The sequence below is a fragment of the Hyla sarda genome, chromosome 11, assembly GCF_029499605.1.
Source record: "Hyla sarda isolate aHylSar1 chromosome 11, aHylSar1.hap1, whole genome shotgun sequence".
Lineage (NCBI taxonomy): Eukaryota > Metazoa > Chordata > Amphibia > Anura > Hylidae > Hyla > Hyla sarda.
In genome coordinates this window covers 69454104-69480719 of record NC_079199.1, presented here as the reverse complement: position 1 = coordinate 69480719, position 26616 = coordinate 69454104, and the positions used below count along the sequence as shown (strand labels likewise).

Below are 26616 nucleotides of genomic sequence, written 5' to 3'. Positions count from 1 at the left end.
AGATTTTCAAATAGAAGTAATTTACAAATCTGATAACTTTCTGGCACCATTTGATTAAATATATAGGTGTCAACAGAGAGCACTGTTGTCAGACAGAAAATAACTCAAATTCGGCAGCTGATAACTACTGGAAGGATTAAGATTTTCTAATGGAAGTAATTAACAAATCTGTTTACCCCTTGTCCCTCTCTTAAATGGTACTGTGACACTGTAGCGTGGGGTCTTGTCTCGGTTCTCACGCATAGTATCCTTCAAAAAGAAAAGTGTCAACCATCATAGTCCACACGAACAAGTTTACTGAACTTCCCACAGTTGTAGAGCCACAGGTGCTTAACAACCACTTTCACCCAAAGCAGAGCGAAGGATCGTATGTGTGGTGCATTTGATGCCTGATCCCTTTTCAGAGTGATAACTTGAGAGGTATCAACCTTCTCGCTAAGTTGGAAACATGCAATGATTCAAACATTTTTTTTATGTTTTAAGAATGAAGTTTTCCTTTCACTAGAGGGATCAAGGCCAACCCCTGAAAAACAACCCTTAGCATAATCCCTCTGCCATAAAGGAGGTGGTGTAAAGCTTGTATGCAGCTTCTCAACCATGCCTTGAAACTCCTGGTGGGCACAGTTTGTGTTGGTCCCTGCATTTGAGTCAATAAAGCATTGGCACATATATATATATATATATATATATATATAATTATATTAAAGTAGTGAGTGCATAGCATAACTGTTTTTGAAGTAGTAGTCCCATGTAAGAAACTGTATCCCCTATTCAAAAGATAGGGGATAAGTGGCTGATTGTCTGGGGGGGGTTGTATCGACCTCTTAGTCATGGAGCTCACCAGAGCTTCACAGGTTGCTACTGGAGTCCTCTTCCACTCGACATCATGGAGCTGGTGAATTAGAGATCTTGTGTTCCCTCGCCTTCCCTTTGAGGATGCCCCATAGATGCTAGGTAGGGTTTAGGTCTGGAGACATGCCAAGGCAGCCCATCACCTTTACCTTCAGCTTCTTTAGCAAGGCAGTGGTCGTCCTGGAGCTGTATTTTGGGTTGTTATCATGTTGAATACTGCCCTGTGACATACTGTGTATGTCACAGTACATGTTAACATTCATGGTTCCCTTAAAGTGTAGCTCCCACCATCCTTTTTTTTTATTAAATTTTTTTATATATGTCCCTGCCTATTGCCCATCTATCCTATTGTCCATTTATCACCCCCCCCCTGACATTAATTTTTTTTTTTTTTTACTATATTAAAAATGCTTTTTTTCTGCCTAGTAGTGTGCTCACTACCAGGCAGACTTCCCCAGCAGGCACAACGTCACTGATGCCGGCTGGAGCTGACACTTCTGCCCTTAGTTGTTCTACACAGGGTGCCTCCAGCTGCTTCACCACTACAACTCCCAGCTTGCCCTGACATCTATTGGCTGTCAGGGCATGCTGGGAGTTGTAGTGGTGAAACAACTGGAGGCACCCTGTGTTAAAAACAATATCCTGCCATGGCCATGGCGCAACCCCCTCCCCCCCACTGCCACTTGTCAGTGATTTGCACCCCCCACCCCGGACCCTGCCACCCGAACCCCGCCGCGCAATCCGCTCCCCCCTCATACCAAATTGCAGGACAGTCCGGCAGCAGCGACGGGATGCCGGGAGGCGTGGCCAGAGTGCGAGGCCAGGGAGGAGGGGAGCCAATGCGCGCTTCTTCTGTTCTCAGCGTTCGCTCCTGCCAGTCTGATTGACAGGCAGGGAGCGAGCACAGCCTGAATGAATTAGGACCGATTGCATCGGTCCAAATTCAGGCGTGATGTCACGCCATTCTGCAGCCGGCCACTAGGAGGGAGACCCCTAGTGGCCGGTTTTCAATTGTAAAATACACACTGTTAATAAAAAAAAAAAAAAAAATAAACTATATTATGTGGTAGTACATAAGTACTACAACATATCAAAAAAAAAAAGTTTGTGACTGTGCCCAACCCCTTAAGGACACATGACGTACTGGAACGTCATGTGTCCGCTCCCGATCTATAACGCGGGGCCACGGCTAATAGCGCGCGGCATTGATCGCGGTGCCGCGCGCTATTAACACTTTTAGATGCGGCGTTCTAAGCTGAACGCCGCGTTTAGAGTGAAAGTATGCCGGTTAGCTCAGTGGGCTGTTCGGGATAGCCGCGGCGAAATCGCGGCATCCCAAACAGCTTACAGGACAGCAGGAGGGTCCCTACCTGCCTCCTCGCTGTCCGATCGCCGAATGACTGCTCAGTGCCTGAGATCCAGGCATGAGCAGTCAAGCGGCAGAATCATCGATCACTGGTTTCCTATGAGAAACCAGTGATCAATGTAAAAGATCAGTGTGTGCAGTGTTATAGGTCCCTATGGGAGCTATAACACTGCAGAAAAAAAGTGAAAAAAAAGTGAATAAAGATCATTTAACCCCTTCCCTATTTTTGAATTGCCCCCCTTTTTCCATAAAAAAAAGTGTAAATAAAAATAAACATATATGGTATCGCTGTGTGCAGAAATGTCCGAATTATAAAAATATATCGTTAATTAAACCGCACGGTCAATGGCGTACGTGCAAAAAAATTCCAAAGTCCAAAATAGTGCATTTTTGGTCACTTTTTATATAATGAAAAATGAATAAAAAGCGATCAATAAGTCCTATCAATGCAAAAATAGCACCGCTAAAAACTTCAGATCACGGTGCAAAAAATTAGCCCTCATACCGCCCCATACGCGCAAAAAATAAAAAAGTTTTATAGGGGTCAGAAGATGACAATTTTAAATGTTTTAATTTTCCTGCATGTAGTTATGATTTTTTTCAGAAGTACTACAAAATCAAACCTATATAAGTAGGGGATTATTTTAATCGTATGGACCTACAGAATAAAGATAAGGTGTCATTTTTACCGAAAAATTTACTATGTAGAAACAGAAGCCCCCAAAAGTTATAAAACATTGTTTTTTCTTCAATTTTGTGTCACAATGAATTTTTTTCCCGTTTCGCGGTAGATTTTGGGCAAAATGACTGACGTCATTACAAAGTAGAATTGGTGGCGCAAAAAATAAGCCATCATATAGATTTTTAGGTGCAAAATTTAAAGAGTTATGTTTTTTTTTAAAGGCAAGGAGGAAAAAACGAAAATGCAAAAACGGAAAAACCCTCGGTCCTTAAGGGGTTAATAATCTATAGCCCCCCCCCCCAGCAGCACTCATGCAGACCCAGACCATGACACTTCAACCACTATTCTTGACTGTTGACAAGACACACTTGTCTATGTACTCCCCACCTGGTTGCCACCACACGCGCTTGACACAACTTCAACCAGATAAGTTTATTTGCTCTCAGCGGTCCACAGGACATAGTTCTAGTATTTCATGCCCTTGGTCTGCATGTCTTCAGCAAACTGTGTGTCGGCTTTCTTGTGCTTAGTCATTAGAAGAGGCTTCCTTCTGGGACAAAAGCCATACAACCAATGTGATGCAGCATGTGGTATATTGTCTGTGCACTCACAGGTTGGCCACCCAAACCTTTAAAACCTCTGCAGCAATGCTGGCAGCACTGATGTCTGTTTTCCAAAGACATCCTCTGGATATGATGATGAGAACGTGTGCTCAACTTCTTTGGTCAACCATTGCAAAGCCTTTTCTGAGTGAAACCTGTCCAGTGAAGCTGTTGTTTGTTTTATAGCTTAAAGGGGTGGAGAAAAAAAAAACCCACTGTGGGGATCAAAAGTTTGGGCACCCCAGGTAAAAATTTGTATTAATGTGCATAAAGAAGCCAAGAAAAGATGGAAAAATCTCCAAAAGGCATCAAATTACAGATTAGACATTCTTATAATATGTCAACAAATGTTAGATTTTATTTCCATCATTTACACTTTCAAAATAACAGAAAACAAAAAAATGGTATCTGCAAAAGTTTGGGCACCCTGCAGAGTTAATATCTTGTACTGCCCCCTTTGGCAAGTATAACAGCTTTAAACGCTTTTTGTAGCCAGCCAAGAGTCTTTCCATTCTTGTTTGAGGTATCTTTGCCCATTCTTCCTTACAAAAGTCTTCCAGTTCTTTGAGATTTCTGGGCTGTCTGTCACACACTGCTTTTTTAAGGTCTATCCATAGATTTTCAATTATGTTGAGGTCAGGAGATTGGGAAGACCATGACAAAACCTTCAGTTTACGCCTCTTGATGTAATCCCCCGTGGATTTCGAGGTGTGTTTAGGATCATTATTCATTTGTAGAAGCCATCCTCTCTCTAACTTCTGAAAAGAGCAAAAGAAGGAAAGACCGACGGGAAGGCGCCTAGTGTGATACTGTTGATGACAGGTGGGAGGGGTTAGTCTAAGAGTAGATAATGGATGCTCACCTTGAGCGAGCAAAAAATTTGCATGTAGATGTATGTATGTAGGTTAGTGGTATAGATGATAGTCCACCGGATGCAGCTGCTAAGCCCAGGGTACAGGACAGGACTAGCCAGTCCTGGATAGATATACAGTAGTAAGGAAGAAAAAAACCCTTTCAAAAGGCGCTGCTGTTGTCCTGTGAGATGAAGATGAAAAGTCCGAGGCAGAAGTATTTTGCAAGGTATAGCTTCTTTATTGGTGCAGAATCATAGCAAGCAGGGATACAGGCAAGATGACTCGTTTCGGGGGACAGCGCCCCCTTCTTCAGATCAGTGATAACAAATGGTGGTGCTTACATGGTATATATACACTTAAAATGGGCGCCAAACATAAGGGTGAGGGGCTACAGTAAACAGGGGCACATACTGTAAGGGCATGATACATAAATCAAAATAGACATGCAAAACATGGAAACCTATTCTAACACATAGTTTTTCTATAATAGCGCCATTCTATCAGGCTTTTCTAAATAAAATCATTGGTGAACAGTAGATCATATGCGCGCATCTGGAGCCGCTGCCCGCAGCTCCGGAGTGTGCGGCGGTAGTGGCCGTTGCTACAGACGTGTAACCATGCAGTCTGTCGGAAGCGTCCGGCCAGAGAGCGTTGCCCGGGAGACGCGCGACGCGCAGAGCGTCACGGGCAGCGCTCGGGAGGCTGGCTCACCAGTGATGACAGGCACTGAAGTCCCTCGCTAGAACCCGCAGGAGGGAACATGTCAGGGTAATAGTATGTGGTATATAGACAGTGATAGTTAGTGTGTATAGACGTCAGTAACAATGTCAGTGTATATGGACATCTCGAACTAGAGCCAGTGATGTGGCAATGAAGAAAGTGGGGGGGGGGTAAAGGGTGGAGGGAAAGAAAAGGGGGGGACAATGGGCAGAAACAGAAAACAATCTATAAAATAAAAATGAAAATAAAAATAAAAATGATAAAAATAAAAAATAAAAATAATTAAAATAAATAAATACAGATGAAAAATGAAAATAAGAACGTGGCACATGTAACAGCGGGATATGACGCTAAAAAGGGGGGGACCAAACTTATTATGAATGTATATTGTGGGGGGGGGGGGAAGGGGGGAGGGATAGAGAAATGGGGCAATGGGCAGAGACAGAAAATGAAGTAAAATAAATTAAAGATAGAGATGAAAATGAAAAATGAGAATAAAAATAAAATTATTATTATTAAGAAAAATGCATAAAATATATATAAATATGTATAATGTATATAATAGTGATGCATCACAAATTGCACTCAATCATCTCGTTCAGTCCACAGGGTGAGAGAGTCTGGAGACAATGAATCCAATAGTTCTCCCTGCGTCTCAGGGTGCTGTATCTGTGGGACTGATCACTGCTGATGTGTTCAATTGGAGTTGCAGTGATGGAATTAAAGTCTTTTGCATGAGCTTCAGTCAGGTGGCGGGATACGCTATGCAACAGGAAACCATTAACAGTGTTGCTGCGATGCTTGTTGATGCGTTCCCTAAAGCAACAAATTGTGCGCCCCACATATTGTAGTCCACATAGGCATTACAGCAGGTATACAACGTATTTTGTGCTGCAGGTAATGTGGGTTTTGATGGAATACGTAGTCTTGGTCGAGGTGGAGGAGAAAGAGATACATTTGTGTTTAATAACGGCACAACATTTGCATCTGGGGAGGCCGCACTTGAAACGCCCTGTGATGGAAAGAAAACCGGTACTAACAAACTTGTTTGTCTGAGGTATTAACTTGCTGGGAGCTACTATATTCCGAATGGTTCAGCCTCTTCTGAAGGTAAGGGAAGGTTTGGTGGGTAACAATGGTCCCAAGTGTTGATCCTTTAAAAGGATGTGCCAATGGGAACTCAGAATGTTCCTGATTTTTGTGTGTTCCCAGCTGAAAGTAGTGATGAAATTAAGTGACCTATCGCCTATCTTAATGTCGGCCTTAGGTTTAGGGAGGAGGCAATCCTTATGAGTAAGAGTTTGTGCCCGGTTGAAGGAGGACTGCACGAGAGAGTGGGGATACCCTTTAGCCCTAAATCTAGATTTGAGTATTTTGCTCTGTGACACAAAGTCTTTCTCACTCGTGCAGTTCCTTCTGATTCTCTTAAATTGTCCGAAGGGTACGTTGCACAGCCATTTCTTGAAATGTCCACTGCCAAAATCTAAATAGCTATTGCTGTCAACTTTTTTGAAAAAAGTTTTGGTGGTTAGTTGGTCACTGTTATTATGGGAGACCATAACATCCAGGTATTCGGCGTGGTCCTGGAAGATGGTCTGGGTGAACTGGAATGACCAGCTGTTTACGTTAAGGTCAGAGAGGAATTCCATAAGCAGAGAGACTTCGCCATTCCAGATTAAAAAGATATCATCTATGTATCTATGTACCGTTAGTAGTACACTCAATTTTCATTTATTTTTATCTTTATTTTTATCTTTTATTTTTATCATTTTTATTTTATAGATTGTTTTCTGTTTCTGCCCATTGTCCCCCCCCCCTTTTTCTTTTCTGCACCAATAAAGAAGCTATACCTTGCAAAATACTTCTGCCTCAGACTTTTCATCTTCATCTCACCAGGACAACAGCAGCGCCCTTTGAAAGGTTTTTTTTCTTCCTTACTACTGTGTCTCTCTAACTTCAGCTTTTTCACAGATGGCATCAAGTTAGCATCCAAAATTTGCTGAAATTTTATTGAATCCATTTTTCCTTCTACTCGTGAGATGTTCCCTGGGCCATTGGCTGCAATACAACCCCAAAGCATGATTGATCCACCCCCATGCTTAACAGTTGGACAGAGGTTCTTTTCATTAAATTCTGTTCCCCTTCTTCTCGAAACGTACCTTTGCTCATTCCGGCCAAAAAGTTAAATTTTAACCTCGTCGGTCCACAGAACTTGTTTCCAAAATGCATCAGGCTTGTCTATATGTTCATTTGCAAAGTTCAAATGCTGATTTTTGTGGTGAAGACGTAGAAGAGGTTTTCTTCTGATGACTCTTCCATGAAGACCATATTTGTACAAGTATCTCTTTATAGTGGAATAGTGTACCACAACTCCAGTGTCTGCCAGATCTTTCTGGAGGGATTGTGCTGTCAAATGTGGGTTTTGAATAGTTTTTCTCACAATCCTGCGAGCTGTTCTGTCTGATATTTTTCCTGGTCTTCCAGATCTTGTTTTAACTTCCACTGTTCCTGATGACTGCCATTTCTTAATTACATTCCGAACAGAGGATATGGACATCTGAAAACGTTTTGTTATCTTCTTGTAGCCTTCTCCATCTTTGTGAGTGTCAACTATTTTCAGTTTCAGATTTCTAGACAACTGCTTAAAAGAACCCATGGTGCTGATTGTTGGGGCAAGGTCAGATGAGTCTTGGGCATTTAAAACCTTTGAGATTGACATAACCTGGTCTTCCCAGATGATGATGATGATGATTGAGAACAATCCATTACATTGGCAGGTCTCAGCTTTGCAAAGGGGGCAGTGCATGCTATAAATTCTGCAGGGTGCCCAAACTTTTGCAGACACCATTTTTTTTGTTTTCTGTTATTTTGAAAGTGTAAATGATGGAAATAATATCTAACTTTTGTTGACATATTATAAGAATGTCTATTTTGATGCCTTTTGGAGATTTTTCCATCTTTCCTTGGCTTCTTTGTGCACATTAATACAAATTTTTACCAGGGGTGCCCAAACATTTGATCCCCACTGTGTGTATGTATGTGTATATATATATATATGTGAATATGCAAAGCCGCGCATTACACCACCTTATTCAGGTAGTGTTCCCTCGTATCAGCTTAGCTCCTGTTAAGGAATATGAAAAGCAAAGTGCAAAATGGCCTTGTGAATCTCCGTCATACCAGGAGTGGTAATCTCTCCCTGAGATAAATACTCATACCCTTTAATATAGAGATATATATATATATATATATATATATATATATATATATATATGAAGGTTGAATTGTGAGCCGCTCACCCTGAGCACGCCTACCTCACCACCTGTGCCGCGGACCGGCCGGTACCGCCTCCGGCTGCTCACTTGTGAAGAAAGAACAAGGTCCGGCACTAGATTGGTTGCAGGTAAAAACTTCTTATATCTTTATTTGAAGATTCTGCAGTACAAGGCTGGAAGTCTGACGCGTTTCACTATAGAGCTTAATCGTAGACTGCCGTACAATCACAGAAAACAACTTAAAATACCCGAGGTGTAAGTCACATGACTGACCTCGTCATCATTAGAAACATATACATATAAAACCCGGAATTGGAATCCATTTGAAACCTTGCATATGGTGTCTGTTCACACTTGTAAATGCTATGCACTGCGTTAATACTATTACATGTTTATAAATTACAGGACTAAGAGTTTCCATATCAATACATTGTATTATGCTTCTAATATGGGTTTTAACCTCTACTGATTCTATATTACGGGCATCTTCCTGCCACCCAAAGCATGTTCTCGATAATATCCCAATTGGGGTATTATGTAGGATCAGGCGTAATTGTTCTAGAGACGAGGAGTTTAAAGTAGCAGCAGAAGACCTGTGTGACAGGCTGAAGAACAGAGGTTATAATGATAAAATCTTGAACCAGTCACACAGGAGAATTAATTAAATTGATCGGAGAGACCTAGTTGCATATTCTAGGAGGAGACAAGAACAGAAAGAATAACATAATGCAGGGGGGCAAAATTAGTAACTTTAAATCAGAGACCGTTTTTCGTTACACCTTATAGTGTCCAGTTTAACAAAATAAAGAACATAATAAATAGATACATCCCAGTTCTCGAAACGGATCCAGCTTTAAGAAATATTGTAGCAGAGGGCATTGCTATGGTATCCAGGAGGGGCCCCTCCATAGGATCTAAAATATCTCCAAGACTTTTCGAAAGCAAAAGTAAAAACAAAGCAAATAGCCAGAATTGGCTTAATTCCAAAGGAAACTGGGCACAATAGGTGTTTAACTTGTGAGTATAAGGATGTTTCAAACCAAGTGACATCATGCACTACGGGAAAGGCACATAATATACAGAGTTACATAAATTGTAATACTAAAAATATTGTGTATGTGGCGACATGCACAATTTGCAAATGACATTACGTGGGTTGCTCTGGCAACTCACTAAAAATGAGATTCAGAAAAAATGTGTCTGATATTAGGAGTAATTTAGCGGGCATCTCTATGTTATCCCGTCATTTCAGAGAAATACATGGGGGGGAGGTAATCGGCCTCCATGTCTCGGGAATAGAGAAAATATCTCTGGGGCCAAGAGGCGGAGACCTTAAGAATAGGATGTACAAACGCGAAACCTACTGGATGTTCTGCCCCTGCCTGCCGGTCTAGAGCCCTGCTGCCGGCCCTTCTCTCCCCCTGGCTATCGGCGCCGCTGCCCGTTCTCTCCCCTGACTATCGGTGCCGGCGCCCCATTGCCGGCGCCGATAGCCAGGGGGAGAGAAGGGGCAGCGGCACCCATTGCCGGCGCCGCTGCCCCGTTGCCTCCCCCCCATCCCCGGTTGCATAATTACCTGTTGCCGGGGTCGGGTTCGCGCTGCTTCAGGCCTCCGGTGTGCGTCTCCTGCGTCGTTGCTATGTGCGCCACGCCTTGCAGTGCATAGCAACGACACAGGGGACGCACACCGGAGGCCTGAAACAGCGCGGACCCGACCCCGGCAACAGGTAATTATGCAACCGGGGATGGGGGGAGGCAACGGGGCAGCGTCGCCGGCGATGGGTGCCGCTGCCCCTTCTTTCCCCCTGGCTGTCGGCACCGCTTCCCCATTGCCGACACCAATAGTCGGGGAGAGAACGGGCAGCGGCGCAGATGGCCAGCGGGAGAGAAGGGCCGGCAGCAGGGCTCTAGACCCCAGGAAAGGCAGGGGGAGAGAAGCGGGCAGCGACGGCCTCTCTCCCCCTGCCTTTCCTGGGGGTGTATCGGGGTATACACACGCACCCTTATTTTACCATGGATATTTGGGTAACAAACTTTTTTTACCCAAATATCCTTGGTAAAATGAGGGTGCGTGTTATAGGCCGGGGCGTGGTATACCCCAATAAATATGGTAACTATAAAAATAGAATATTTTATATTAAGCACAATAATAATAAACAACAGAAAATAAAAAATAAATAAAAATAAAAAATAGTAATAATAAAAAATTTAAAAAATAAAAACAATAAATAGTGAAAAATAATTAAAACTATTAATGATACAAATGGTATAATATAATAATAAAAACAAAATAAAAAACTGTTTATAAGCATAGAGGTTCCCCCCCCTTTTTTGTTTTCATTACATCCCACCAATACTCATTACATCCCACCAATACTGACATCTTTTCACATAATGTGTAATAATATGTAACATTGTGTGTCAATCGCAATATGTGCCTTTCCCGTGTGCAGATCTATTTTTATCCAAGTCAACTTTCCTTTTCTTGGTTTACCTAAATATATGACAATTTGTATGTCCAGTTCACACCTTAATTACATGCACTACGGTTTCCAATAATATAGAATCAGTAGAGGTTAAAACCCATATTAACAGCATAATACAATGTATTGATATGGAAACTTAGTCCTGCAATTTATAAACATATAATAGTATTAACGCAGTGCATAGTATTTACAAGTGTGAAAAGACACCATATGCAATGTTTCAAAAGGATTTCAATTCCGGGTTTTATATGTATATGTTTCTAATGATGACAAGGTCAGTCATGTGACTTACACCTCGGGTATTTTAAGTTGTTTTCTGTGATTGTACGGCAGTCTACGATTAAGCTCTATAGCGAAATGCGTCAGACTTCCAGCCTTGTACTGCAGAATCTTCAAATAAAGATATAAGAAGTTTTTACCTGCAACCAATCTTGTGCCGGACCTTGTTCTTTCTTCATATATATATATATATATATATATATATATATATATATATATATTGTTATTTTTTTTAATCAAATGGTGGCAGAAAGTTAACAGATTTGTAAATTACTTCTATTTGAAAATCTTAATCCTTCCAGTACTTATCAGCTGCTCCATAGGAGCACTGACCACTGTGCTCTCTGCTGACACCTCTGTCTGTCTGTCTCAAGAACTGTCAAGAGCAGGAGCAAATCCCATAGCAAACCTATTCTGCTCTTGACACAGAGAGAGGTGTCAGCAGAGAGCACTGTGGTCAGATAGATAGAAAACACATTTTTTTTAAAGAATTTCCTCTGTAGTATATAGCAGCTGATATGTAATGGAGGGATTAAGATTTTTAAATAGAAGTAATTTACAAATCTGCTTAACTTTCTGGCACCAGTTGATTTAAAAAATAATCCTTTTCACTGGCGCACCCCTTTAAAGGGGTACTCTGGCCCTAATACATCTTATCCCCTATCCAAAGGATAGGGATAAGATGTCTGATCGTGAGGGTCCCACCTCTGAGGGGGCGGGCTTTGACGTCCCAAGAAGACTGAGTAGTGACGTCACAATACTCTGGCCATGTGGTTGTTACGCTTCACACTTGGAGCCTCCAGCGTTGTGGAGAACTCACAAAGGTGGGTGCAGAATGACAGATTGCAGGGGTCCCCAGTGGTGGGACCCCCCGTGATCAGACATCTTATCCCTATTATTAGTGCCAGAGTACCCCTTTTATATTATTAGGGCCAGAGTACCCCTTTAAGCTATTGTTATGTAGAGCAACATTTTTTTTTTCCATATCTTTTGGAAAGTTCTTCGTCATGATATGTCATGTTGAACTTACACACTCTAATACTGGTCAAGCAATAATGGCAAATATAAGACACCTGTTCTTTATTTACATCTGAGTCTTTGTAACACTAACAAGTCACATGACATTGGGAAGGAAAATGGCTAATTTGGCCCCAATTTAGACACTTAGGGGTATACCTCTTTTGTTGCCAAGGTTTAGACATCAATGGCTGTGTGTTGAGGGGACACAATATTAAACACTTACACAGGTGTGCATTCACTACTTTACATTGTAGCAAAGGGTCATTGCTTCAGTGTTGTCACTTGAAAAGATATAATAAAATATTTACAAAAATGTGAGGGGTTGGCTTATTTATGTGAGATACTATGTACTTATATATAATTTTTTTTTTTTTTTTTTTTAAAGTCTTCTCTTGCCTTTAAAAGTGTACCTCCCATTATGCCTTGGGACAGAGCAGGATTTCTCAATCATTGTCACCCTCTGCTGAGTGGTGCGGGCAATGAATGTTCTATCATAAATTGGGTGTTATTCTCCAAGCCAGGTTAACTGCTGACCTGCCCAATTAGATGGAGCATCTTTGCTGCACTAATAACTGTAATGCCGCCCCTATGGTCAATAATATGTAGCTGTGCAATGTATGAGTAAATTTCCCCTCAGGACGTGTGTGTGTGGAAGGCGTGTGTGTGGGCGCTCCCCGTGATCAGACGTCTTATCCCCTATTCTTTGGATAGAGGATAAGATGTATTTGGCCGGAATATCCCTTTAACAGATCCCATTAGTAAGAAGAAATAGTTGGATGTGGAATGCCTATGATGATCTATCATTGAGCACCCACAACAAAACTATAGGCAGCAGTTATTTTCTGGCGTGTTTATTTTTTATTTTTTTAACTACCACTGTACCACTGCAGTTTTTGAGCCAAAGTCAGTAGGTCCTTCCTTTATATTTCCCATTCTTTTTGAATACACTTTTGGCTCACAGACTGCAGTGGCAATTTTTCAAAATATGGCATGAAAAATCTGTGTGGAAACCTAGCCTAATGGACAGTTGCTGAGTAGCACAATCTCTTGGAGGAAGACAAGTAGGGAAAATGTTCTCTGACTAGCAGGGACTTAAAACAATCGGGATCCGCATCTACTGTTGCCACTTGATATCCTGAAATGTACATACAGATCCAGCCCATAGCAGATGCCTATGACTTAAGTCCTACTGTATCCAAGACAGGTGATACCTTGGAGTAATAGCTTAAGCGCTTACCTTATCGTGTGAGACATAACAAACGCATCAGCTGGTGAAAGTGTTGTTACAACCTCTCACCCCTACAAAAAGCAGCAGACTCCACAGAACATTGTATAAACACATAAAACTGGTGATGAAACTTCTTGAGGCTGAGTTTCCACGCAGCTTATTTTTGCAATTTTCTTTAACTAAAAAAAAAAGCCACAAAAAACTGGGTTCTAGTCTTGGCATGTTTTTCTTATCCTTGCACTTTTCTCATTACAAGTCATGTGATTTTTTTTTTTCTTTTTTTTAATTTTTATTGATTTTTATTAAATTATTGTGGAGGGGTGAGGGGGGGGGGGGTTGCGATTTAGTCAGAATAAATATCATTATTAAACCCACATTACATTTTTCTTGGCAGTTTCTTTTTCTCCTCCCATATAGCATATGAACCTTCTTTTCTGTCCAGGACCCTTTTATGGTCACACATAGCAGAAATGCTGCATTTTTTTTCTGTGCAAAAAAATCTGCAGTATTTCTATCCCACGCTGTGTAAAACATTTACACTAAACCTTTGTGGAAATTAACATGTGTCGTGGAAATAAAAATTTGCAGCCTGTAAATTTTAGTGTGTGATCTGCTGCGGTTTTATCATTGATTTTGCCTATAGACTTCAATTAGGTGGTTAAAATCGGCAATAAATCTGCTGTTTGGGTTATTTTAGCTGTATAAATGCAAGTGCTGATTTTGTAACCCACTGAAGAAGGTAAATGAATATTGTCTAGTTCTTTGAGGATTTTAATTTTAAAGGGGAACTCAGGTGGAAACAAGTGGAAAACAATTGTTTTCAAATCAACTGGTGCCAGAAAGTTATACAGATCTGTAAATTACTTTGATTAAAAAATCTTAATCCTTTCAGTACTTATCAGCTGCTGTATACTACAGAGAAAATTGTGCAGTTCTTTCCAGTCTGACCACAGTGCTCTCTGCTGACACCTCTGTTCATGCATTGGTGGAGACATTTCTGAGCGGTCCTAGTGCCAGCATGTTCTGCTAGTGCTCTGCGGAATGTGCCATGTGGAATGTATATGACATGACATTGCACTGTGTGAACATAGAGTAAATGGGTAAGACTAAATTCACACCAATGCTCTGTCCAGAGGAGCTCTGTCACTCCAAAACTGTGCGGAATGGGCCTTTTGCACAGTTGCCACCAACTGGTCCCGACAGGTCCTATTGACTTGAATAGGGTCTGTCTAGTGTCTACAGGAGTTGAGCGGAGGAAAAAAAGGACCTGTAACAGATTAAGCAAACTAATTTCCCCTGCATGGATCTGAAAGGTGTGAACTTACCCAGTAGGTACCTATGGGGTTATTTATCAATAATGGTCTTGGCTAGTTGATTTTTGTGGTTTGTCTAGAAGCAGTGCTGCTCCAAATTTATCATATTGTTGCAGTGACCATGATAAATTCTGTGCAGATCTGCACCTAGATCATTTTCTACCCCACTTTCAGATCACATCTATCCTGCTTCTAAGGCTAGGTTTCCATTTTTAGTTTTTTACGGCAAATGCCAGAAAAAACACCAGTGGGGGGGGGGGGGGGAAGATGTACCGTATTCATCGGCACATGACACGCACCTTCATTTTCACAGGAAAATTTTGAGAAAAAATTTATAAATTGTAAAATAAATGACTTTGAAGCTCTGAACTATATGCCTCATCATTCCCACAACTTTGATTCCCCCTGCTCCTCAGTTTGCCCCCCCCCCCCCCCCCCCCCGTGCCACATCATTTCTCCCCTTTTATGAGCCCATGTGCCACATTTACCTACCCCCCCATCCCCTGGGTGCCTTTTCCCCTGTGATTTCCCCTGTGATTCCCCTTGCTCATTCCCCCCCCTGTTCTCGTTATACCCTTCCTGCTCATTATCCCCCCTGCTTTTTATGTTTTTTATACTCCATCTTCCTTCCCTGCAGCCGCCGCTGGCAGCTGTTCTAAAATGGCTGCGGCCGGGCTGTTGAACTTTAACAAGCAGCCGGCGCTGAGGCCACACTAACCAGTGGTGGCTGCAGGGAATGAGGAGTGATGTGACACCGTGCAGAGTAGCCGGCAGGGACGTCACTTGTCCTTGACATACCTGCCGTATAGCCTCGTAAGACTGGCAGCTGACCTGGACCTACTGGACCGTGGCTGGGTAATGGAGTATAAAAAACAAAATGCAGAGCAGGGGAGACGTGTTCGCCCGCAGGACCCGCTGCTGGTCACTGTTTTAAAGTGGTCGCGACCGGGCTGCTGATCTTTAACAAGCAGCCGGCGCTGAGGCCACTTTGAATCAGTGACCAGAAGATTTATCGGCGTATAACACGCAGGAAGGGTTTTTGCCATAAATGTAAGTTTTAAAAGTGCATGTTATACGCCGATAAATGCTGTATTTAACTACATTTTTTATTTTTTATAACTACATTTAAATTTTTAATTGTGTGTTTCATTTTTTTTCCTCTCTATTTTTTACATTTTTTTTTGGGTAGTACTACTACTCCCAGCATGGAACAGATTGTTCCATGATGGGACTAGTAGTACCTGTACTAATAGACAGGTCGCCCCTGGTGCAGTGACACCCGATGCGATCTTCCATAATTTAGCAGAGATGTGGAGCGGCTCTATACAGCGCTCATATCTCTGCACTATACTCCAGCCAGTGATGTGAATAGAACATCACTCATTCATATTTTCCCCCCAGAGTGGGGATTGGCCAGATGGTTGCAGCCAATCACAGCTCTGAGGGAAATATGAATGAGTGATGCTCTATTCATATCAATGGCCAGAGTATAGTGCAGAGATGTGAGCGCTGTATAGAGCCGTTCGGCATCTCTGCAATAAAAAGGACAATCACAGCGGATGTCCGTAGTGATACCCGCTGTGATATGTTCTTACCAGCAGGTTCTACTACTCCCAACATGGAGCACGCTCTGCTCCATGCTAGGAGCTGTAGTATCTACATAAATAGACAGATCGCAGCGAGTGTAACTTCTGACACCAGCTGCGATCTGTCTATTAATGCAGGTACTACAGCTCACAGCATGGAGCAGAGTGTGCTCCATGTTGGGAGTAGTAGTACCTGCAAAGGAAAGATCACAGCAGATGTCACTCCTGACACCCGCTGTGATCATCCTTTATAATGCATAGATGCGGCCGGCCGCTCTTCTATGGTCCATATATACTGACGTGTATATATACACATTTTCATCTTTCCCACAGAGAGCTGTGATTGACTGGAACCATCTGGCCAATCACAGCTCTCTGCGGGAAATATGAATATGTGTATAAATAAGGCAGTGCAGGGGACCATAGAAGAGCAGCCAGCCACATTTATAAATTATACAGGAGGATCGCAACGAACCCCGGCGATCTGTCAATTAGTACAGATACTACTACTTCCATCATGGAACAGTGTGTTCTATGCTGGGAGTAGTAGTACCTAAAAAATAAAGAAAAAAATTGAAAAACACGCACACTAAATTTTTTTGATCCCTGTTAAAAATTAAAATGTTGTTATTAAAAAGATACATTTCTTTAAAGACAATTTTTTCCATCACTACTGTATCTTTTTTTTTTAATTTTATTTTTAATGGTAACCTACGAAATTTTAGTAAAAAAGGTATCTTCATAATTTTTTGGGACCGCTAAAGTCTCTATCTCCCTCTCTTTCGCTTTGGCTAATGTTTTTTTTATCTTTGGCAAACAGACAGGAGTAGTGATTTTTTTCTAGACCTGGTCAGGAGGGGTCTAGATTTGCGGATTTTTTAGCACCATTTGCGGGAATTTTCCGACAAAATTAAAAACTCGCAGATAATAAATACGTTACACTGCATCTGTCACTTTCAAAAGGTCAAAATGAAGGAATTTAGAGGTTGAAAAAAATACCGCAAAAAAACACAGCAATTTGCGCGAAAATAAACAAAGGTCGCAGATTTAGACCAAAAACAAGAATAGAACACAATGATAAATTTCCCCACTAGAGTCCTTCTCCCAGCCAGCACTGTGTAATGCATCATTGCAGGGAAAATGACCACACACACCAAGTAGTTCCCTGAAGAATAACAGTCATCATAGAGAAGAGAGTGGGAGTCTGACCAGCCAATTATCTAACTGATCACGAATATAAAGGGGGGGGGGGGGGGTTTAATAGAGCATACTGACCATCTACTGACAGTATGTATGTAAAATTAGCATATGGGTTGTCTGCTTCCTAAACTAATAATTTCCTCTTCTTATTTAAAGGTTGAGCAGCCTGTCATCTGTTGGTGACGGGGCATCAGAACGAAGGTCTCCCGGGCACCAGCGCCAAATCACAGACTATAGCGAGTCAACAGGTAACCATGAAATATTTCTGACTTGCTGCCTAGCACAGTAATAAGCACCATGATAAGTGGTAATTTATTACCATGGTTTGCAACCTTGCCTGGCACTGTATTGAGTGCATGGTGCAATGGAGCCTTAATATGGTGGTCAGTTTTGATTCGAATATAGTAGTACAATACATAAGTCAATCCCATAAGAATAAAAATAAAAGCGTGGCACTTATCATATGAGCAAGCTTTTCTCTTTAACAATAACTTCATGTGTTACAGTATGAGGGGTTTAACATCAACAGACGTGTAATCGTGGCTGTAACACACGGCTGTTTTACAGTTACCAATGACTCTCGATACCTGTTGGAATTATCTTATCCATAGACATGTTTTTCTGACATTTTTTTCTTTCTCTTCTCATTCTCATATTGATTTATTTCCTATCTATACTGTAGTTCCTGCCCTCTTATAGTTTCTGCCCCCTATCTAGTAAATACTGTTCCTATTGTTTGACCCCCCCCCTCCCTCCCCCCTCTGTGCCATGTGAAGTTATTGAATAAAGTGAAGTTTGGCCACATGGTAAGTGCCGTACTTTTTATTTTTATCGTGGTTTGTTGACGACAATGATTTTGAATGTTAGTGTTACAGGGACATTTCAAAAATGCTGATTTAGTTCCAGAGGGGTGTGGACATGTATGAAGTCCTGTTTCATGCTCTATCACAGATAAAGTCGCCCCAATTATTTTGGTTGCGTGATTTAGAAGCTCTTTGCATGGCACGTGTCGCCATGTTTCCCTAGCCTAAGGCTGTGCAGCATGAATTATCTTTTAATTCAAATTGCTGCGCCCGCTCCAACATAGTCAGTGTGCCAGTGGTTTAACCTGTTATGTTATTACCACTACTGAAATTACTGAAACTGCACTCAATAAGACAAAGATTTACAAAAACCTTGGCAGCAAGCAGTACATGTGAACTTAGTTAGGGAATGGACTGAGATGTATGGACTGAGTGGACTGTTGCTTCTTTGTGTGGCCATTTATAGTAATGCAAAAGGTGTCATTATACTTCAGTGTTTCTCAACCAGTGTTCCTCCGGCTGTTGCAAAACTACAACTCCCAACATGCCTAGACAGTGTTTGGCTGTCTGGGCATGCTGGCAGTTGTAGTTTGGCAACAACTGGAGGCACACTGGATGGAAAACCCAGATATAGTTTTTATAGTGGTGTTGTATTAGATTTGAATATATTGCATTCTATATAGTATACTTTATTATTTTAAAATACAATAAAAATATTAATATATTAATGTATTTCACAATATTTTATTTTTAGTATGTTTTTATTATAGTTATCATACTTTACTATATTTTGATCTAACATACTTCATATAGTCATTAGGTGTTAGTATTTTAATCTAATGGATGGGATTGTGTATTATTCTTTAATGTTAGCGTTGCCCGGTTTTTCCTTCCTCATCTTTGTTGTGGAGGACCATCAACAAAGGAGGAAGCTTTTGACTTCCTATCCCATCCCCATATATTGTTGTCATATCCTAACCCCATATCCTGACCTCCTATCCCGTCCTCCTATCGTCTCCGCCTCCTATCGTCTCCGCCTCCTATCGTCTCCGCCTCCTATCGTCTCCGCCTCCTATCGTCTCCGCCTCCAATTGTCTCCGCCTCCTATCATCTCCACCTCCTATCGTCTCCACCTCCTATCATCTCCTCATCTCCACCAGGAATATGTGTACCAGGTATTGAAATATCTCCAGCCGTGCAGAAGTTATGTGGGAACATACATTTCCCATTGATTTGCATGGGACTTTACACAAAAACCCTGACCTTCACAAATGGGGGTAGTTAAGAGTTAAATTAACTATCCTATATTTTAAGTGGACATATAAGTAACATGTGACCAAGTATTATCGAAATATCTCCAGCCGTTTGGAAGTTATGCAGTAACATATATTTCCCATAGACTTGTATGGGACTTTAAACAAAAACCCCGACCCTGGCAAATGGGGGTAAGTAAGGGTTCAATTACCTATCCTATGTCTGTTGTTGACATATAAATAACATGTGTGCCAAGTTTCATGTTAATATCTTTAGCCGTTTGGACGTTTTTGTGGAACATACATACACACACACACACACACATTGAGTTTTATATATATATATAGATAAATGTATTAGAGGTTACTATTAGATATTATGAAGCTTAACGTACCAATAGATACTATATTGGTATGTATGTATATCTCTTTTATTTTTTTTATTTAACAACTGTGACAACTATTCATTAGTATTTAAATATACCTGTAGGTTTGGTACAGCGCTGTGTGGTTGTACAAAGAGATCAGAATGGATTTGGTTTCACGGTCAGCGGGGACAGAATTGTCCTTGTTCAGTCAGTTCGTCAAGGTAAGCCTTCCATATAGGATTGTTTGAAGTTCAGCATGAAATTTACAATAAGGCTGGGTTCATATCAGGATTTGATCCTCTGATGCACACATAAGATTTCTGAAGCTCAAATTGGCTAGAATCGTATCTCTGCATGGACAGACAGTGGACAGGTACGGACCCATTAACTTGTATGGAGCAGCGAACCTGATCGTAGTTAGCTAGGGTCTACGATTGGGTAATTTTCTGTGCACATCTGATTTTTGACACAGACTTAGTCGTGGCAGACAAAGATTTTCAGTCTGCATCAAAAATAGGATACGCTCAGAAAATGACCAGATCGTAATCACTAGCTGACTACGATCGGGTCCGCTGCCCCACACAAGTTAATGGGTCCGTCCCTGTCCACTGCCTGTACATGCACGGATATGATTTAATCCGACTTTGAGTTTCAGAAATCGTACCTTGCACCGAAGGCTCAAATTGTGATGTGAACCCAGTCTAAATATTTTGTAATGTGTGTAGTTCATGTAGTTTATTTTTATGTAGCTGATTTATTATTTCTTGCCAGTCTTTGTTCACACTGATGTTATGGATGCTGAAACAATCACTGTAGCAATGGATCAATAACCCAATGGATGCTAACACCTGATAGATTCCCTTGACTTATAATGGGATTTGTCAGGGATCTGTTGTGCTGTCCATTATTTTGAGAGGAAAAATAGCACAACATGCTGCATGGGTCTTCCAGTGAAATATGTTGAAACTGTCTAAGAGGGCTCAAAACAGAACTTCTGATGGTAGTGTGAACACTAATCGCCCTGCTGCTGTGTTGGCATTGCTGCCTACAGGAGGTTAGGTTATCTAAGCTGTCAGTAATGTTGTAATATTTGGACTGGAGACAAGTCTGTATCTCATGGCTTTATAATAAGAAGCATTATTAAATTGCTTATATAATAAGTCTTATAGGGGAGATATATCAAAACATGTGTAAAGGAAAAGTGGGAAAGTTTCCAGTATCAACAAATCAGATTGCTTCTTTCATTTTAGACAAGGCCTCTGAGAAATGAAAGAAGCAATCGGGTTGCTATGCGCAACTGCCCCACTTTTCCTCTGCACCAGTTTTAATAAATCTCCACAAAGAAAAAACAAAACTAGATGGCTATCTGACTCAAAAATGCAATGGTTTTAGACCGGGCTAGCCAGTAGTACACCTATACCGTGGGTGTAGGTAGGAAGTAAATACAATAGAAACAAAACAGAAACTGATGCTCAGGTCTATAACATATGGTACAGTAAAATATGATACAATAAAATACTTCAAAGGTGAATATTTATTCAATAAGTCCTAATATGCTACAATAAAATTATACAATAAGAATATCTAGCACTGGCAAGGCCCTTGCCATGTCGTAATGATATGCTATATAAGATAAAATATAAAGGATGTTTAAAAGGGAACTGTCAGATACAAAAACTTTTTATAGGTTGTACATCTTGGCAAAACATTAGCCTTTCTAATAAACTTCATAAGAAGAATTTCCTTTCTATAGAAATCATGGCTTATAAAATACAGTAAGTGAAGGTTGCCAGCACTCCTCTGTGTTCTCTCCTGTCTGATCGGACAGTGGAGTACTATCAGACAGGAGAGAGCACAGAGGAGTGCTGGCCACCCTTACTTACTGGACATTGTCTATGCCTGTGCTTCAAAGAGAGTAAAACTAACCTTAAAATGTTCTTTAACTATATAAATAGCAAAAAGGTTAAAAATGAAAGTGTTGGCCCTTTAAAAAATGATAAAGAAGAAATAATAAACGGGGATCAGGAAAAAGCAAATATATTAAACAAATTCTTCACCACTGTATTCACCGAGGAAAATGAAATGCCATGTGAAATACAGCGACATTAGGTTAACTCCCCAGTACAGTTCACCTGTCTAACCCAGGAAGAAGTACAGTGCCGCCTACAAAAAATTAAAATAGATAAATCACCAGTTCCAGAGGACATTCACCCTCGTGTTCTAAAGGAATTAAAAGGGTACTCCCATGGAAAACTTTTTTTTTTAAATCAACTGGTGCCAGAAAGTTAAACAGATTTGTAAATCCCTTCTATTAAAAAATCTTAATCCTTCCAGTACTTTTTAGGGGCTGTATACTAAAGAGAAATCCAAAAAATAAATGCATTTCCTCTGATGTCATGACCACAGTGCTCCCTGCTGACCTCTGCTGTCCATTTTCGGAACTGTCCAGAGCAGCATATGTTTGCTATGGGGATTTTCTCCTGCTCGGGACAGTTCCTAAAATGGACAGCAGAGGTCAGCAGAGAGCACTGTGGTCATGACATCAGAGGAAATGCATTTCTTTTTTGGATTTCTCTTTAGTATACAGCCCCTAAAATGTACTGGGAGGATTAAGATTTTTCAATAGAAGTGATTTACAAATCTGATCCAATGAAGGGAAGAAGGGAAGGGGGCTCCAGCTCCACAAGGCGGTAAGTAAAATTTAACCTTTAATGATACATGGTTAAAAAATGTCCATGGTCCAAATAAACATAGAAAAAGACAAAAGTGCTCAGTGAGTTAAAACCCACGTCAACCGACGCGTTTCGGACCAGCTAAGGGTCCTTAGTCATGGTGCTGCATCCTATCTGGACGGCTGCTGCTTTTATACTGAACTAAGTATCATAGTCACATGACAAATTACATCACAGATTAAACCACAGCTGATGTATAATCACCGATAATGGGAGTACGGCATATACAAAGAAGTGCAAATAGAACTAAAACAAATGGGAATAACCATAGAAAAGAAGCTAATAGATGTACGCTAAATCAGTTTTGTAATTCATGCCTTTAGGATACCTAGTATCCAACATAAGAATCCAAAAGGCTTCTCGTTTGAGGAGGACGCGTGACCAGTCCCCTCCTCTGGACGGTGGATGCACCCTTTCGATGCCACATATTTCTATGCAGGACGCATCACCTTGGTGAGTTTCATGGATATGTTTTGACAAACCAGATAGAGACCGCATGTTAAAAACCGCAGTGTGTGAACCGTGAAAATGTTCATATATGCGCCTGGTGGTGCAACCTACATATTGCAATTTGCATAATTTGCATGTTGCCAGATAAACTACATGTGTGGTGTCACAATTAATAAAAGTTTTTATAGGATATTTATTTCCATTTACAGTTGACACAAATTCTGTCGATCTGGCAGCATGTTTGCAAAGATTGCATCTATTTCGGGCACACTTAAAAAAAACCTTAAGATAGAGCCAGGTATTCGAAGGCTCTTTGCTAGCTATGTCGCTTGGTGATAATTGATTGCCCAGCGTACGGCCTCTTTTGGCCACAAACTGGACCCCTTCATGCAAATAGAAGTCAAAACTTCATCATCATATAGAACCGGTAGATGTTTGGATACAATGCTTTTGATCGCTGGAAAATCGGTACTATATTGTGTTGAAAATGTAATTATGCTCTTCGCCTTGACACTGTCAGAATTGACTTTGGTACTGGTTTCTGTTAACCCCTTCCCGCAGAATGTCATATATAAACGCCGGGTTGTGCAGTGCGTTCGCGCATCCCGGCGTTTATAAATGACATTCAGTTAACCCGGCGATGCGCAGCATCGCACGGGTTAACTGGCAGAAGTCCCGCTGTTTCCAGCAGGGGACAACTTCTGCTTCACCCCCAGGACCATCCATTGATGGTCCTGGTCAGCGATCACTGTAATTGGTCCCTGTGGACCAATCACGGTGATCTGGGGTGAAAGTTCAGATCCCCCGCACTGCCCGCCCCTGGAAGTCGGGCAGAACGGGGGACGATGGCTGCGGGGGTCGCTCGGGACCTGCAGCATAGGGGGGGAACATCAGGGGACCGGCGGACTTACCAGATCCAGCGGCGGGACCGAGGAGCAGCGCGGGACCGGCCACGAGGACGAGGAGCGATGGGACCAGCAGGTGAGTATATGGTCCTCAGAAGCAGCAGTGAAGATCTTCACTGCTGCTTCTAGGAGTCTGAAAACTACAACTCCCAGCATGCCTAGACAGCCTTTGGCTGTCTGGGCATGCTGGGAGTTGTAGTTTTGCAACATCTGGAGGGCCCCAGTTTGGAGACCATTGTATAATGGTCTCCAATCTGTGCTCTTCCAGCTGTTGCAAAACTACAACTCCCAGCATGCACTGACTGTCCAGGCATGCTGGGAGTTTTAGTTCAGCAACATCTGGCCCTTCAGATGTTGCCGAACTACAACTCCCAGCATGCCCTTTAGCTGTCTGGGCATGCTGGGAGTTGTAGTTTTGCAACAACTGGAGACACACTGGTTGGGAAACATTGTCTGTTTCTAACTCAGTGTTCCCTAACCTGTGTGCCTCCAGCTGTTGCAAAATTATAACTCCCAGCATGCACTAACAGACCATGCATGCTGGGAGTTGTGGTTTTGCAACAGCTGGTGCACCCCCCCCCCCCCCCCCTGTGAATGTACAGGGTACATTCACATGGGCGAGGCTTTTACAGTGGGTTTCTCGCATCTTGAGATGCAGCAAATTTTGCGCCGGGAAACTCGCTGTAATCCCCCGCCCATGTGACTGTACCCTAAAAACACTACACTACACTAACACAAAATAAAATAAAAAGTTAAAAACACTACATATACACATACCCTTACACAGCCCCCCTCCCCCAATAAGAACGTCCGGTACGCCACTGTTTCCAAAGCAGAGCCTCCAGCTGTTGAAAAACAACAACTCCCAGTATTGCCGGACAGCCATTGACTGTCCACGCATGCTGGGAGTTTTGCAACAGCTGGAGGCACCCTGTTTGGGAATCACTGGCGTAGAATACCCCTATGTCCACCCCTATGCAAATCCCTAATTTAGGCCTCAAATGCGCACAGCGCTCTCACTTTGGAGCCCTGTCGTATTTCAAGGCAACAGTTTAGGGTCACATATGGGGTATCGCTGTACTCGGGAGAAATTGTGTTACAAGGTTTGGGGGGCTTTTTCTTCTTTAACCCTTCATGAAAAGGAAATGTTGGGGTCTACACCAGAATGTTAGTGTAAAAAAAATTAGATTTTTTACACTAACATGCTGATGTTGCCCTATACTTTACATTTTCACAAGAGGTAAAAGGGAAAAAAGCCCCCCAAAATTTTTAACGCAATTTCTCCCGACTACGGAGATACCCCATATGTGGGCGTAAAGTCCTCTGGGGGCGCACAACAAGGCCCAGAAGGGAGAGTGCACCATGTACATTTGAGGTGATTTGCACAGGGGTGGCTGATTGTTACAGCGGTTTTGACAAACGCAAAAAAAAAAAAAAAACACATGTGACCCCATTTCGGAAACGACACCCCTCACGGAATGTAATGAGGGGTGCAGTGAGAATTTACCCCCCACAGGTGTCTGACGGATCTTTGGAACAGTGGTCCGTGAAAATGAAAACTTGTACAGCCCACTGTTCCAAAGATCTGTCAGACACCAGTGGGGGGCAAATGCTCACTGTATCCCTTGTTACGTTCCTCAAGGGGTCTTGTTTCCAAAATGGTATGCCATGTGGTTTTTTTTGCTGTTCTGGCACCATAGGGGCTTCCTAAATGCGATATGCCCCCCGAGCAAAATTTGCTCTCAAAAAGCCAAATATGACTCCTTCTCTTCTGAGCATTGTAGTTCGCCCATAGTGCACTTCAGGTCAACTTATGGGGTACCTCCATACTCAGAAGAGAAGGGGTTACAAATATTGGGGGGTATTTCCTGCTATTAACCCTTGCAAAAATGTGAAATTTGGGGGGAAACACACATTTTAGTGAAAAAATATATATATTTTTTTTACATATGCAAAAGTCGTGAAACACCTGTGGAGTATTAAGGCTCACTTTATTCCTTGTTATGTTCCTCAAGGGGTCTAGTTTCCAAAATGGTATGGCATGTGAGGGTTTTTTGCTGTTCTGGCACCATAGGGGCTTCCTAAATGCAACATGCCCCCCAAAAACCATTTCAGAAAAACGTACTCTCCAAAATCCCCTTGTCGCTCTTTCCCTTCTGAGCCCTCTACTGCGCCCGCCGAACAATTTACATAGACATATGAGGTATGTGCTTACTCAAGAGAAATTGGGCTACAAATAGAAGTATACATTTTCTCCTTTTACCCCTTGTAAAAATTCAATAATTGGGTCTACAAGAACATGGGAGTGTAAAAAATGAAGATTGTGAATTTTCTCCTTCACTTTGCTTCTATTCCTGTGAAACACCTAAAGGGTTAAAATGATGACTGAATGTCATTTTGAATACTTTGGGGGATGCATTTTTTATAATGGGGTCTTTTGTGGGGTATTTCTAATATGAAGACCCTTCAAATCCACTTCAAACCTGAACTGGTCCCTGAAAAATAGTGAGTTTGAAAATTTTGTGAAAAATTGGAAAATTGCTGCTGAACTTTGAAGCCCTCTGGTGTCTTCCAAAAGTAAAAACTCGTCACTTTTATGATGCAGACATAAAGTAGACATATTGTATATGTGAATAAAATTT

General features: G+C 41.7%; 1 protein-coding gene across 10 annotated transcripts in view; it reads left to right on the top strand.

Moving 5' to 3' along the window:
• The window catches only part of ARHGEF11 (Rho guanine nucleotide exchange factor 11), a 399339-nt gene that overhangs the window by 165421 nt on the left and 207302 nt on the right, over window positions 1-26616 (top strand). For 9 of the 10 annotated variants that reach the window (XM_056546646.1, XM_056546639.1, XM_056546640.1 and 6 more), the window contains 2 exons: window positions 17620-17711; window positions 20010-20108. The exons of the other annotated variant lie outside the window; for it this stretch is intronic. In XM_056546646.1, coding sequence (XP_056402621.1) covers window positions 17620-17711; window positions 20010-20108 — 191 coding nt within the window. The remainder of the gene's footprint in view (window positions 1-17619; window positions 17712-20009; window positions 20109-26616) is intronic. 10 annotated transcript variants of the gene reach the window in all.